Here is a 15,335-nt window from a genome sequence, read left to right as displayed (position 1 = left end):
TTTCTTTGGGAGACTTCTTGTTTTTCGAAACCCCTCATGGGAATTCTCAAGGGCAGCTCGGGCTGAGGTCATGGATGTGGCTGCTGTGTGCCATGTGTGTGCCCTCCCCCTCCTCCCGGAGCCTATCCTGCCCCCCTACCCCCATTCTGTCCTGCGGCCACCCTGTCACCGTCCTGCTGGGCCTGCCCCAGTCTGTCGTCTCTTCCTGAGGTAGATGGCCTGACTGCAGAGGCCTGCCTGGGGCCAGAGCAGAGCTCCAACCAGGAGTCAGAAGCCCCACATGCTCTGGCACAGCCTGGCCGCTTTCCATCTGTGTGGACTTGGGGAAGCTGTGGTTTCCTCCTCCATGGAGGGGAGATATTAGACCCTGCCCATCTATCTGTCCTGGAGGTGGGCAGCAGGGGTTAGCATCTCAGGTGGGGCCTGAGACTATTACGGCCTTCTTTCTGTGAGTCTCCGCTCCTTGCTGCCCCTGGCCGGGCCCCTCGCCTTGTGGCTACTCCGAGAGGAAGGGCTCTAGGTGGACCCCTGCCAGGCCTGCCTGCTTGGTGACAGACATTCAGTGAGTGTCTAGACAGAAGCCCTGACCTTTCCCTTTGTTTTCTTGTAGGGGTGCTGCCAAATGATTTCAGGGTCCCTTTCCCAGGTGCTGGGAAACTAACCAGTGAGCAGGGAGAAGCTGTTTTCACAGTCAGCGTCCTCACCTCCCACCCTGGCACCCTTCCTTCTAAGTGACAGAGGGTGGGTGGTGTCTGGAAGCTGCGGAGGCCCTGCATCTTCCTCAGGGGCGAGGGCTGAGGTGCAGCCATGTGGACAGTACCTGGGAGCAGGGAGGCTGCAGTGAGGGGCCTGGGCCCAGCAGGCGACCAGTGGTTTCGCCTCAGAAACCCACAGCAAAGTTATTTTTGACTCCAGTTTCATGTCTTGCTGCTTTTTAAAAATATCAAGCCATGAAATTCCTGTCCCAACTGTGTTTTTTTCATGGCAGCCGTGCTCAAGACTGTGATGTCAGGCATTCAGGTTCCTGTGAGTCACGGGGCCGCTGGGCTCCAGAACTGGAACCCAAGCCGTGGGAAGCAGGCGGGGGCAGGCCACCCAGCCCTGCTGGTTAGAAGGTCCAGGTTGTTGTGACTCTGATGACCTAACTCAACAAGGATAAGGATTTTGGCCTGTTTGCTTTGGGGAATTGGATACAGTGGCACATTGCTTTGAGCCCTCCGCCCGCCATGGTCCCTGCAGTTTCCTTTCTGATGGGGTGCTCAGGTGAGGTGTCTGGTTCTACCCTGGTGGGAGGTGTGGGACTCCTGGGCCCACCTGCCATGGACTGAGCTGCCTGACCGCTCTGAGGGGCTCTCAGAGTCCCTCTTTCCTGGACACACCAACCGTTGTTTGTGGAAACAGACTCCAGATTTTAGAGCAGTTTCTCCATTTTCTCTGGGGGCGTGTCCTCCCAGGGGTGTCTAGATGGAATTTGTTGGGAAGGTGTACAGTGAAAGTGCCAGCAACCCCTGTCTGTGGGGTGTGTGCACGTTCCCCCGACCCCGTCCCCCACGGCACACGCACACACATGGCCACGGGGATGACTGTTGCTGGTTTCTGCCAGAGCGGGCCCTCCCTCAACTGCATGCCTCCACCTTGCCTCGCCTGTGTACAATCCCGAGTGGGCTTGCCAGCCTCTTTATGGGTATTTAACGGCTGCCCTGGGGCCACAGTTGAGTTCAGGACAGCTGGGGCTCCTGCCTCTCGGGATTGGGAGACAAGAGACTTGTTTTTCCTATTAAGAGGCTACTTCCTGGGGACAAGGGACTGAAGACACTCTGGTCTATTGGACACTTTGGGTCCCCCTCCAGACGGTTGCAGAGCAGCTGGCCCTGGCCCTCCCCCAGTCCTGTTGCTCGTTCCGGCAGTTTGTCCACAGGCTTCTCTGGCTTTGCAAATGCAGAGGCCTGGGAAGTACCAAGTCAGGGCCGGCGCTGCTGGCAGCACTCAGAGACGGGCCATGAGGGGGGCTGGGTGGCAGCTCTGTGTTCTGTCCCGTCTGTGGTTGTGGCAGAAGCACCCCCTCCCCAAAGAAGCTGCAGATGGAACGCTCCCGCCCGCCACATGGGCTCGGGAAGGCTGCGGTTACCTCTGGGCCTGGGAGTGTTCACGGTCGTATGAGATTTCTCCTGGGAGGCCCCGAGCGGGCTTGGGGCTGCGGTGGTGGGGGGCGGGGGGAGCAGCAGCTGGAACACTGGCCTTGAGCAGGGGCCTCTCATTCCGCCTGGCTCTGGACAGTTCTCAGAGGACAGAGGGGGGCACCCGGGCGATTTGCTCTGGGGACCCAAGGGCCCTCCCGAGAAGGGTCAAGCACAGGTCATGAGAAGGGGCCCATGAGTCTTCTGGTTGTGACGGGCAGCCCCAAATGGGCCTACGCAGCTCTGAGATTAACCAAGCCCTAGCTGACCGCTTGGCCCCTTGGTGCCCTCCTGAATGAAGCACCACGGGAGCTGGGAGGGGCTGCTGTCGGGCCTGCCATTTGTCTCTGCCTCTCAGCAGAGGTCCCTGTGGGCCTGGACTGTTGGTACAGACCCTCATTCTCCCCATGGTAGCCATGGCTGGGTGGAGGAGAAAAAGCAGAAAGGAGATTTCAATTGAGCAGAGCATGGCATTTGGGGGAAATGGTTCTGTAACCCCTATTCTGAACAGTACCCTAGCTGGTGGCTTTAGAAAACTGCCCAAGATGAGAGGCTGGGTCTTCCAGCATGGGCAGTGGGCACTCAGCAGGGCAGGGGGAGCCTGTGAGTCCTGCATCCCTGTGGCGGGCCTGTTGGATGAGGGCCACAACCTGACTTGCCAGGCTGTACTGAGGTTTTCAGACCTCTAGCAAGCTATCGAGCAATCTCTCCGACTTGTGACAGTTGTGTTTTATTGGGTGTTGGTTAATTGACTATTGTATATGGACTGCTAAAAATTTGAGTATCTGAAGAAATGGGATACTGAAGGTGGCCAAGGTTCATGCCCTGTTTGGACTCTCCCTGGAGCCAGAGCACAACAGAGCCTGTGCAGTGACTGGCATCCTGCCCCTTGGGGTCGTGTCCCTCCCTGACCTAGGCTTCCCAGGTGGCCTCTTCATGGCTGGCAGAGGCCAGGGTTGGCGGAGAGTATATGGCTCAGGTCTTCCTCCTGGTGGGGGTTGCACCTCATGGTCCCAGGAGCATCCAGTTTTATGGATGGTAGTGAGTGGACCTGCTTTTTACAGCCTCTTCTTTGGGGGTAAGCAGTAATATGGAAAAGCCTGTGTTTATTTAAAAGGAATTGTTATAAGGTCACAAGGAAGGTAAATTAGCCAAGATTCTCTAATCCCATAGCTAATCCACCAATAGAAAATAGTGTTCCATGTACTTCCTGAAGAGAACTAGTCCTCATTAGAGGTGGGGGTGGGGGGGGTGCAGAAACGCCAGAGAAATCCTATATCCCTGAGATAATGTGAAGCAGAAATGTGGACTAGAGGGCTCAAGGGACAAAAGCTCATTTTGTGATGTTGGCAGCAGGCTGCGGGATGATGAGGAGTGGTTAAAAAGACAGTTGCTGAGCCCAGGCAGCTTGAGGGGAATGTCTTTAGAAGCTTGTTTTTCTGTGCATCAGCTGTGTGTGATCTGGACGAATTAACCTATCAGACAGACATCAGCATGAGCGGGAATCTCCATTCCTTCCCCTTTAAAGTTCAGGCCTTGAAGCTTTCAGTCCCAACAGGTCGGGCATGGGGGGCAGGGGAAGGGGAGGAACTGGGCTGCTTCCTGGATTTCTGTCCTGCTTTGCACACCCTCACTTCCTGCTGAGGTCAGGAGGCTTCCTCCCTCCCCAGGCCAGCTGGCAGCAACCCCTCGGGCTCCAGCCTGTCTGCCCTCCTCTCCCTCCTCCACCACTCCCTCAAGCCTCCTCAGATCCAAACCAAGCTGGGGGAATGTCCCTCAGCAGCCAGGCAGGGTCATCCTCAGGTGCCCTGGGACCCGGACCTGCCTTCTCTGCATCCTCACGGCACTCAGGGTCTGGCGTGTGTCCATCCAGCAGTCAGTGTGCACCTGTGACATGCCCAGGGCTGTGCCTGGGAGCAGGAATAGACAGAAACTCTGTGCCTGTGAGGCTGGCACTCTGGTGGCCATCAGCCGGCTGCTTGTGAGCGGGCGTTCACACCTCTGACTTTGAAGGCCTCTGGCCCACAGACCTTCAGGCGCCAGTCTCAGGCTGGGGCTGAGACACAGACCTTTGGTGGTGGGAAGAGCCGAGCCCAGACCAGCAACCCTTCCCGAAGGAGATGGGCTAGCCCCTTCCGCCCCCACTCCCCTCTGACATGTGGTGGCTGGCTGGCCGGGGTACCATTGAGTCAGAGCCCTGCGTGTGTGCACACGGGTGTGTGCCACCCTGACAGCCGGGACTGGAGCTGCCAGGAGACGAGGCTGAGCCAGGCAGGCGCTGGGCCCAGCAGCCCTGTGTTGTTTTGATAGCTCACAAGACCCCACAGCAAAGAGAGTCCCCTTTTATTGCATCTGTTTTAGATCTTTAAAATCTGAGTGAAGTCAAAAGCATGCTACAGGGGAGATTAATTCCACATTTTTCCATCTTTGCAGTGAAACTCAAGGAAAGTTAGATGTTCTGTGCAGCACAGTCGAGTCGGGGGCGCTGAGCCAATGGATGTTGCCCACAGCCTGACATGAGTGCCCCAGTGGCATGGCTGGGTGACTGTGCCCTCTCCCTGAGACTCAGGGCACATGGGACCCTCCATTCCCCCCAGGAATCTGGTTCCTGTGTTGAGGGAAGGGGGCTGGGGTGCCCCAGCCCCTCTGGGGAGACTGCCTGGAGGAGCCAGAATCAACCACAAGCCTGGAAGTGATTAAAAGGAACTTTCCATCACAGGAGAACTTTTAAGAAGCAGCCAGACCACCACGTGCCCTGATGGCTCAGACCCTGCGAGGCCTGACCACAGGCTGTCTTTGGGGCCTCAGCCAGGGTCCCTGTGAGCCGGGGGGCCATGTTCCCATGGTGAACCCCTGCCCAGAGCAAGTGCCATGTAAACGTTAGCTAAAGTGTTCCGATGCTCTACAAGATAAGGACTCTGAAGTCCAGGTCAGGTAACTTGCCAAGACCACTCAGCAAGGTAGTGGTAAAGTTCAGGTTTGAGCGCAGGCAGTACAGCCCCGGTGCCTGTGCTCTCACTGCCCAGGACAAAGGGGGAGGCCGGCGTTTTCTAAGGCCCACACCCGTGTCAGCACATGACGTGCTGAGAGAGGAGGAGGGCAGGGACCGGTGCTGGGGTGGAGACGAGGAGCACTTCTTAGGGGCGCAGGGCTGGAGTGGGGCTTTGAGCAGGCAGGGTGGGGCAGGAGAGCAGTGGTGATGGGCAACACAGGCCATGAGTGCCAGGCCCAGGAGCCTGGCCTTTCGTCCTGTGCTGTTGAACAGGAAAGGAATATAGCAGAAGTGGTGTGGAGGGCAGAGGGGTGGGGTGTGTCCAGGAAGCCAAGGCAAAGGGATGAGGACTGAGGAGTGGTCATCCAGGTCTTCATCCATCCGGGGATGGTCCTCCATCCACGCGGGGGGCCCACAGCACTGCCTGTGTGATGGGGGTCCTGGGGCCAGGCGAGGAGGCTCTTTGGGCAGAGTCCTGACAGCGCTGCCATGCACAGCCACACACGGCCGCAGAGGGGCACCATGTGGCAGCCCTTCCCAAGGCCTCCCCGGCCTGCTCAGCGCCCTGCATGCTCCCCACTGCCCCTGCCCTCCCCCACCCACTCCCTGGTGGCGCCTCTGCCCTGCACGTCTCCCTTCTCAGCCTGACCGCCTTCCCACGCTGTAGCAGATGCGTGCTCATGTGGCTCTCTTACCCCCAGCCCTCTCAGCTTTCTTCCCTTCCAGGCTGTGAGACCCCCAGTTTCCTGGTTTCCCATGAGACTGCCTTCCCAGGGCAGTTTGAGCTCCCCTCGCCATGGGGCAGTGCACTGGAGGGGACACGTGGCTGAATGTCAGCTCTCTTCCTCCGTCGTCTGTGTGGGCTCAGCCACAGTGCCCACCTCTGAGCCACCTGTCTCCCCTGCTCCAGGGAGACACAGGAGGGCCTTTCAACCGTAGAATCCAATACCACTCTCCACAGGGGGCCCTGAGCACCCTGGGGCTCTGCTCACAGCAGAGTGTGGACGGGGAAGCGCCGTGGCTGCGGGTCGAGGGCTGCCGGAAGAAGGGCTCTTCCTGAGCTGGATGGCAGCAGGGAGGATGGCGGGGAAGCCTGCAGTGAGTCACCTGCGCACAGGAAGCTTTGTAAGGAACTCGCCCGATAGCTGAGAAAAATGTAGAGAGAATAGCTGGCTGGTCATCCTCATTCTTTCCCCTCCTTCAAGGTGGTGCTCACTGTCAGTCATGGCAGCTTTGCCAGCAGCCTGCCCAGATAGGACTGGTGCTGCAGCGCTGCAGTGCCTGGAGCCCCCAGGAGCCAGCGTCTTAGTTGCCGCTGGGGATCGGCCCTCGATGGGCGTGCGAGGGCCTGATGATGTCAGGAGGGCTCATGGTGTCCTGAGGCCCCTCCGGGCTTTGCAGAACTTAGGGTGCTAGTAGTTTTCTTGCTGCATTTGCACACGGGGAGTGTGCAAGAGGTCGTCAGTCAAGATGGTGGCAGTGGTGGTTCTGGACAGAGCGGCAGCTGCTGGGAGGGACCTGGCTTGGAGGGTGCAGCTAGGTCTGTGTTCTGAAGTGCCGGCTTACTCAGCCCCGCTTCACTACCTATTGTGAAACTAAGAGCCGTGGTTAGTTCCCGAGCTGAGCCTCTTCTCCCAGGGTCCCCTCTGGATCCAGCACTTGGAAAATTGGCCACAGGAGCACCATTCTCCCTGGCTGGACCTGCTCAAATTTGAGTCTGGTGAGGCAGTGCCGGGGAGTGGAGGCTCCCCGACTCCTGTCCCTTTTTGGCAGAGGGCCCTGGGGTCCCTCCTCCACTTTCCTTGTGGCCACCACTCTTTTTTCCCTGTTCGGTAACTCCAAACCAACCACTGTGGCCTCCTGGCAGTGCCACGAGAGTGCTGTGTTCTCTGCCTTGGGACCTTGCCCCTGTGCACCTGGCGCTTGGCCTGTCTTGCGCTGTCTCCTCGCAGAGGCCTTGGGGCCTCCTGTCAGGGTTGGCACTCTCCTTCCCGTGGGGGCTGGCCTGGGCTGTAGCCCCAGAGCAGGTGAGCCAGGTCAGGGGCTGGACTCCATGCGGAGCTCAGTCCCTGTGGGCCAGGTCAACACATTTCTTCTTGCGTTCTCCCTAAATACAAAGTAAAAAGAGAGATGGGAAAAGAGGCTTAAGAAGGAGCCAGAAATGAGAGATGGGGGAAAGAGCTGAGGGAAAGTGCAGGACAAGCTCACCTGAGAGGAAACCAGGCCAGGGAGCGTGTGCCTGAAAGGACCGCGCTGCTCCATGAGGCTGCAGGTAGCTTAAACCTGTCCTGCTGTGTTCCACGGCTTCCCAAGGTGGGGGCTTATTCTCCCAGGGAGCACTGATTCTCGCCTCCCCCATGTGATGCCCTGGACCGGAGTAGAGCCCCTGGGCGTACAGCTGCCCAGCCCCTTGCGGGCAGAGGCCCCACATACCTGCTTTGACTTCTCCCAGCGTCGCAGATGTCTGAGGCCCCGTGGCAGGAGTGAGGGTTGAGGCTCCCCTTGGCCACCTTGGAGACCAGAGGAGATACACACACCCAGGTTCTGTCCCTGCAGTTTGTGCCCTGAGGGGGCGCAGACGCCTGGTGACTCGATGCCAGCAGAGAAGAGGCATCTGAAGCAGGAAGGTTTGGAACTGTGACGCTGTCAAAATGTCCCCTGTGTTGCGTTCCCTCCCACTTGGAGTTTGGGGCCCCAGGTGCCAGACTTAGCACCGAGGACTGGCATTTTGGTGCAACTCCTTCGGGCGTCACTATAATCCATAAGGGACTAAAAATAAAAGCCTGTCTCTTTAAAATTGGTTATTTTTACACCACACTCAGAAGGCCCTTAGAGCATCACAGTTCACTGTTGAACTGTGAGCGAGAAAAGCATCTTGCTCTGTCAGTGTTGCCCCCATAGGAGACAGGTCACAATGTCTTCTCCCCCCTCAGCAGGAAAATCAGGATTCAAAAGATTCAGCCTTGCTGAGTCTCTCCCAGGGGGTTTTCCTCAGCGGGTTCTGACCAGATCATGACAGGAACCCCACCCATTGGCCCCAGCTGGCCTCTCCTGTGCTCTTGGGTTTGGTCCCCAATGCCTCCAGTATCCTGCTTCCTATGGGGTCCCTGGGTTGGGTGGTCCTTCAGTTGGCACCCACTGAAGGGGCCAGGCTGCTTTCCAGGGGTTTTCAGTGCCATCACTGACGTGGTCCTGTGCCTCGGCCAGAGCCCCCGGCACTGCACCGGCTTCTGCTCTCCAGTACCCAGGGGCTTGTGGATTCAATGCCCTCTTCCTCTCCTGTCTCCCCCAGCCCCCTCTACCCCCATTAATGAGGATCATCTCAGAAATGCAAAATAACCCTGCTGCTGGCCCAGGCTTCTTCCACTGCCGCCCGTGCCTGCCTGGCCCTTGCGGAGGGGCCTCAGCCCGTGCCCGCTCTCACCCTGTCTTCTCGTCTCTCTCTCCCCATCTGACTCACCACCAGGCGGTGGTGGGTCATACCTCGTGGCTCTGAGTCTGTCCATGTTCGTCCTTAGCCCACCCACCATCACCTCCAGACCAACCCACCGTCATACCTAATCACAGCCACTCCCAGACCATCGCCATGGAGCAGCCAGAGGGGCCTCACCCAGCCTCAGGCCCCCAGCCCCTTCCTGCTGCTCTGAGGCTGAAGCTGGGGCTGCCGGGTATGGCCTGCAGGGCCGACCCCATCTCCTGCCTCCTCCCAGGCCCCTCTCCTGCCTCTTGCCTTCCCTCCCACCTCAGGGCCTTCCTGCCCCTCTCTCCTGGTGAGCTCCCCCTCGGTCTTAGCCCATTCACTTCCTAGGGCCACCTCCCCTGGTTCTGACCAGGCAGCACCCAGCAACCTGCCAGCACACACTGCAGTCCCAACAGCGGCTTAGCTCTGGCCTCCAACACTGCACATCCCGTGAGGCCAGCTGACCCTGTGTGCTGTGCGCCATTGTCACCCTGGACCTGGCAGGGACCAGCAACAGGGCGATGCCCCAGAGGATCTGAGTGAGTGAAGAAAGTGTCTCCGGCAAGGGTGGGCAAACTTTTTCTTAACACTCAATATTCTAGGCTCCGTGGGCCATAGAGTTTGTCATAACCGCTCAACCTGCCCTTGGGGCAGCATGGACAAACGTAAGCACGTGGGCATGGCAGTAAAACCTTTTTTTATAAAAACAGTCCACAGACTGAGTGTGCCAGCCCTTGGTCTAGAGAAACAACAGAATTCATTCAACAGCAAACAGGAGTGTTTCTAAGGGAATGCTTTTCCTTAAGGGCTGTGGCTTCCTGGAAATTGTTGGTAATAGCAGAAGAAGGTGTTTCTGGAACAAGCCCCCAGGTGATTCTCTGACAGGTGTGACTTTGAAAGTGAAACTTCTTGTTCCCCTATGGCTGTGACCCTGGGAGGCAGACAGTGTTGGGCAAAGAGTGATACTGTCCAGGCATGGAGTCCGAATTCTGTTTCCTATTGCTCTGATTCAGGGAGGAAGGTGCTTCATTTAAAGTGGAGCCCAGTCTTGTGAGGGGTCGGGTGCCAGTGGTGACCTGGGAGAGTCCCACAACTTAGTTGGGGTCTGACTGCTTGTCTTGTAGGGAGAGCACCCCAGTGAGAGATAGTATCTAAAATAAGGGTGTTAGGGTCACTTGTCACTGCATACATATTAAAAGGTTTTTGTCGATATATCCCTATATTATTGCTTTTTCATCGGAGAAGGCAATGGCACCCCACTCCAGTATTCTTGCCTGGAAAATCCCATGGACGGAGGAGGCTGGTGGGCTTCCATCTGTGGGGTCGCACAGAGTCGGACACGACTGAGCGACTTCCCTTTCACTTTTCACTTTGACGCATTGGAGAAGGAAATGGCAACCCACTCCAGTGTTCTTGCCTGGAGAATCCCAGGGATGGGGGAGCCTGGTGGGCTGCCGTCTATGGGGGTCGCACAGAGTCGGACACGACTGAAGCGACTTAGCAGCAGCAGCATTGCCTTTTCATAGCTCAAAATTGTGACTTTCATGATAATTCCAAACCTAAATGTTTAGCTTGATAAGAGACTGCTTCATGGGCGTGGGAGGTGTTTGAGCCCTGGGAACCACCTCAGAGAGTAGCCAGATGATGTGAGGACAGTGCTGGGTGACCGTTGGGGGTATCCCTTCCAGCTGCTTCTGCTCGTTTAATCCAGAGCCACCAGACCAAGTGGCCTGGACAGAAGGTGGCTGCCACTGGGTGAAAAGAGAGATCCATGGCTGTGTCCTCAGGCAGCTTGAGCTTGGGCACAGGGCGAGGGACGATCAAGACTGCTGGGGCCCAGGGCCGGTAGTCCTCAGGCCCTGCCGCAGTGAGCCAGGGGAAGAGGAGTGGGCTGGGGCTCTCCTTACACATGGACGGGGACAAAGCAGATGCGCGCAGTTCATGGCACGCTAGCCCTCACTCTGAAGCCAGGCCACCAGGGTTCACAGTCCAGGTTTGTCATTTGTATGCTGTGTGACTTTGGGCAGGTTAATATCACTGTGCCTTGGTTTCCTCTTTGGAAAAATATGGGATGATGAATGCTCCCGCCCTGACGGGTCATATTGGAGTGCTTGGAACATTGTGAGCACTCCATGTCAGCTGCCAAGAACAGCCCCTGGAGCTGTGTGTGTCAGGAATTAAGATGGGGCTTCCCTGGTGGCTCACTGGTAAAGAATCTGCCTGCCAATGCAGGGGAACATGTGTTCAATCCCTGGTCCGGGAAGATCCCACATGCAGCCAAGCAGCTAAGCCCATGTGCCTGCAAGCCATAGAGCCTATTTCTGCAACAGGAGAAGCCACTGCAATGAGAGAGTAGCCCACACAGCAACAAAGAGCAAGCTCAGCAAAGAGTCAGGATTGCCCCACCCCCACCCCGAGCCCAGTCCTGGGTCTTCCCTCAGGTCTGGGCTTCGGGGGCCTCGTGTCTGGATGGCACAGGGCCAAGGAGAGTGTATGAAGCCACCTGGTTTCTCCAAGGTCAGCAGACAGGAGGGCCCTCTCTGTGGAAGAATTTGGACCCCAGAGTCCCGGCTGATGGCTGTCTTTTTTTTTTTTAATATTCATTTATTTGTGTATTAATTTGGCTGTTAGTTACTGCATGCAGGATCTTTTCGTTATGGCATGCTAACTCTTAGTTGCAACGTGTGGGATCTAATCCCTGACCAGGGATCAAATCCAGGCCCCGTGCACTGGGAGCGCAGAGTCTTAGCCATTGAATCACCAATTCAATGATGGCTGTCTTTCCTAGACACTTTGCCCAGACCAGTCTGCCCAGGAGCCAGAACCCTTGACTCCTCGGCCCCTTCTCCAGTTTCCCTTGGTCCTCCTTAAAATTAAGTTGCTAATCCTATGGCACCACGTCCAGCTGGACCATTTCCTTCTTTGGGACCTGCCACAACACCCGACCGTCACCCCTGTGGGGGCTTTGTGAGAGGCTGGGACCAGGTCATTCACCCTTGAATAAAAGGAAAGTGAGGTGACTGGGCTGGGAGCATGGACTCAGAAGGACTGCAGAGGTGTTGGCCTTTCCAGCACTTCTCCTCACCTTCCAGGGCAGGTTGGCCTTGTCTCCAGGCCTGGGGAGTATGGGCACCAGGTGGCAGGAGGAAAAGTCCCAGGGCTGGACCAGGGCATGAGGTGGGGTAAGCTGCGAGCAGCCTGCTTGGTGTGGCCCCAGGCACGCAGGACTGAGGGCAGGGCTCTGCCCTGGATGCCGAGGCAGCACGTGTTCATGGAGGCATGCTGAGCCCACAGGTAAAGGTCACAGTGCAAACCCGGCCCAGGACATGGCCCAGAATCTCATCTGTCCCTGTGAGGGTCACTGCTGCCTCCTCACATGGACCCAGCAGCCGGGGAGGCCTGGCCGCTCCCTGCAGGTGGCCTGCCTGGCCTCTCACTGCATGTGCTGCCAGCCCTGAGCATGTCTGACCCCTGCTACTTGGCTGCCCCCATCGGAGCCTTTCCACCACTGGGAAAGCCCTCTCTCTGGTGGAAGGAAGGTGCATCAGCAAATCAGAAATCAGGGCTTCCGGGCTTCATGTTATCAGAAGGGATTACCGTTTCCCATGAAAATGAGGTCCCATGCTCTAGTGGGATAGGATTATTAAGACAGATTTGTGAAGAAGAGATGGTTCTGATGTACAGAATTCCAAAGCTGTGCTGCTCTCACCGGCCATTCCTCCAGCTCAGAAGGGGTTTGGTGGGATCCTACATGACTGGGAAGAGTCTGGTGGACTTGATCAGCGCCTGGTGGCTGCCAGCCAGCGTCTTGGCAGATTAGGCTGGGCACACCAGGAGTGGGGGAGTGGAGACCAAACAGAGATGATACGGCTCTTCCAGAAGCTTGCCTGGGGGAAGGGGAGAGCCTGCAGAGTTGAGAGGGGTGGGCTTTTTTTTTCAGCCCATTTGTCTATAACGTGGTATGAAACACCCCCTCAAGCATTTATAGCTCCCAAAGGAAGGACCTCCCAACACCTTCCATTTAGGTGGCTTGAGGTGAAATAGATAATGCTTTTTTGTTCAAAGAAGTTTAACATCATCAAATTTAATGACCATATTTCTACTGAGCTTGAGTAACCCCCGCCCCCCTACCCGCCATGGAACACTCTGCTTAGTTAGCCCCATGAAATGCGTGGCACCCCTGGTATTGACATTGGCCCAGAACCCACTGCCTCCACATTTGGAAATTCAGTCCCTATGGAAAAACATTTCTTTTAAGTGTGTGTGTGTTGGGGGGCAGTGCTGGCCAGAGGAGGACAAGCTGGCTGGCTCCCCACTGCAGCCTGGAGTCCGGGGCCATCGGAAAAAGTCTGGATGAGGAACAATTCTGGAGCTTGGCTCAGTGTGGGTTTTGCAGCAGCCAGTGGAAACTTCCAGGAATGCTACTCTGGGCCAGCCGGGGGCTATTTCCGCTGCCACTTTTACGAGCCGCAGACCCCCTCCATGGCTGGCCGGCCAGTAGAGGGGAATGTGATCTTCTCTTTCAGCTCAGCTCTGCCTCTCAGGGTGCCAGGTCGTATTCCACAGGCAGCAGCCTTTCAGGCTCTGTCCTGTGCCCTGGGGCTCAGAGCCCCTGCAACCCAGCCAGCTTGTTTAGAAGGGGCCAGCCGCCAGGAGGAGCAGCCTCCATGAGGCTGATATCCGTGTGGGATGCTGCAAGAATTTATAGCAGCCTTAGAGGGGAAACTCCCTCCCCAAATGTTTCAGTGTTTTATTAAATATGTGAAAGGAAAGTTTCCTTTCTACTGGACCAAGGCCCAGAGCCTCCATGGAGCCTCAGGGAAGGTGGCAAAACCTCTTGGGAAAGCCCACAAATGGATGAAATTAAGAGAAAGTCTTGTTTCTTAATCTGAGCCCTTTCTAATGCCTGTAGGCTACAAGGCAAGGAACCAAGCCTGCTTCATTCCTGGTGGACTCGCCCAGGGCCTGCGTGGGCCTGGACACTCCTGCCTTTCTGCCAACGCTCTGTCCAAAGGCAGAGGAGGGGGCCAGGTTTTGCAGCCTTGTCTGAGGGCCAGGTTGGCAGAGCAGCCGTCATGCCGGGTGTGCAGGGGAGGCCAGAGAGTCAGTCTCTGCCCCCCAGAGGCCAACATGATGAGCATTGTCACCGTGGCCACATGGGCCAGGCTGACGCGTGCTGGGCACCATGCTGTCACCTCCCAGTCTCCAGGACTGCTGTGAGCTTGGCATTATCGTTCCTGTTATAGCAGAGAAAATGGACTCGGAAACAGGGCGTTAGGGCCTCAGCCCCAGACAGCACATTCCTGCAGCGGTCCCCAGTGGACTCGGACGGGCAGTGGCCCTCATGGGCTCAGGGTTCTCACCTCCAAGTCTGGGAAGCCTCTCCAGTTGTAAAGATCCAAGGCCTGGGCAGGGCCCAGGTGGAGTCCCTTCATTTGTGGGTGCAGCTTTCTCATCTTCAGGTTGGGGATGGTTGATGGTCTCTGCAAGGACAGAGCCTGGCCCAGATGAGCAAGTGCTGCTGCTCTATAACTCAGCCTAAATGTCAGGCCACGAGGCCTGCTGTCCCTCACTGTGCCCTTCCGCTGCCCACAAGCAGCAGAGAACCACCTTCCCACACCAGCAGGAGCAGACATGAAGACCCGGGGACAAGGCACCAAGCAGGAGCCTGGGTGGGAGAAGACGGCGTTTGTTCCGGGGCAGCTGAGCAGGCCTGGCTGAGGGCAGCCCAGGGGCCCCTCCATCCTGAGCCTGCCCGTTTATTTTGCAGACGGTCTCCATCTTGGAGCAGCGGCTGACCCTGACAGAAGACAAGCTGAAGCAGTGTCTGGAGAACCAGCAGCTAATCATGCAGAGAGCAACACCGTGATCAGGGGAGCGAGAATCAAGAGCTCGGTCGATTCGGGGGGTGGCGGGTCGGGGATTGTATTGGACACGTGGGTAAATAAATAAGATTCAGCCCTGGGAACCGTATCCACCTCAGAGCCCAGGGGCTGTGCACCTATGCCCTCCACCCAACTGTCTGCACCCAGAGACTCCACCTGGTGATGGGAGACCCCCATAGGCCAGGCCCACGTATGCACAAATGATATGCCTGGTTTACTGTGAAGGAGCCACTTCACATTAATGTTTGTTACCTTGGAGTCTTAGGGAGCCCTGAGTTGGAGCTCTCCTTTGGAGGCGAGAGCCCTAAGCCACCCTGCTTTTCACTCATCCCTTACTGACCTGCTGCCATGTGACTGGCTTTGTCCTGCATCCCAGAGTAGAGGCGGACCACTTGTTGGTTGGATGAGCCAATAGTTTCCTTTAAATCTGACAAAAGGCCCAAAGTGGGCCCATCTGTCCGATTTATCCAGGAACAAGCCCTCTGGAGGGGATGGTGGCTTTGCAGTGGCCTTGATTTCTGTCCCACATGTTTCCTGGGGCCTGGGGGCTTCTTCGTCTGCATCCATGAGGGCAAAGGAACCTGAACATTAAAATGAACTTGATGGAGCTCATCACTGGAATGGCTTGTTCTGAGTGAGACCTAATCAGTCCCTCCATCCCCAGGGTCCATAAAGGGAGAACAAAATGACATCTGGGGAGGGCCCCTGCCAGCATCGCCTCCAGAGCCCTGCACACCTTGCTTGCTGCCATTCGGGGTCTTCAGGAGCAAGGACAGCCAGAGTCCCTCTGGCTGCTTCAGCTGGGACCTGGAGGCTTCAGG

At 57.0% G+C, this 15,335-nt stretch overlaps 1 protein-coding gene across 3 annotated transcripts in view; it reads left to right on the top strand.

The window, feature by feature from the left end:
- Nucleotides 1-15,129, top strand: part of POC1A (POC1 centriolar protein A) — a 100,066-nt gene extending 84,937 nt beyond the window's left edge. For 2 of the 3 annotated variants that reach the window (XM_040247116.1, XM_040247115.1), the window contains exon 11: nucleotides 14,400-15,121. In XM_040247116.1, coding sequence (XP_040103050.1) covers nucleotides 14,400-14,498 — 99 coding nt within the window. In that variant the 3' untranslated portion in view covers nucleotides 14,499-15,121. Of the gene's footprint in view, nucleotides 1-14,399 lie in introns of all 3 variants that reach the window. The other variant, XM_040247114.1, reaches the window with a different exon arrangement.
- Nucleotides 15,130-15,335: the final 206 nt, after the last annotated feature.

Source organism: Oryx dammah, unplaced genomic scaffold (genome assembly GCF_014754425.2).
Source record: "Oryx dammah isolate SB20612 unplaced genomic scaffold, SCBI_Odam_1.1 HiC_scaffold_9, whole genome shotgun sequence".
Classification (NCBI taxonomy): Eukaryota; Metazoa; Chordata; class Mammalia; order Artiodactyla; family Bovidae; genus Oryx; species Oryx dammah.
Note: the sequence above shows the minus strand (reverse complement) of the source record. Positions and strands in the feature narration are given on the sequence as shown.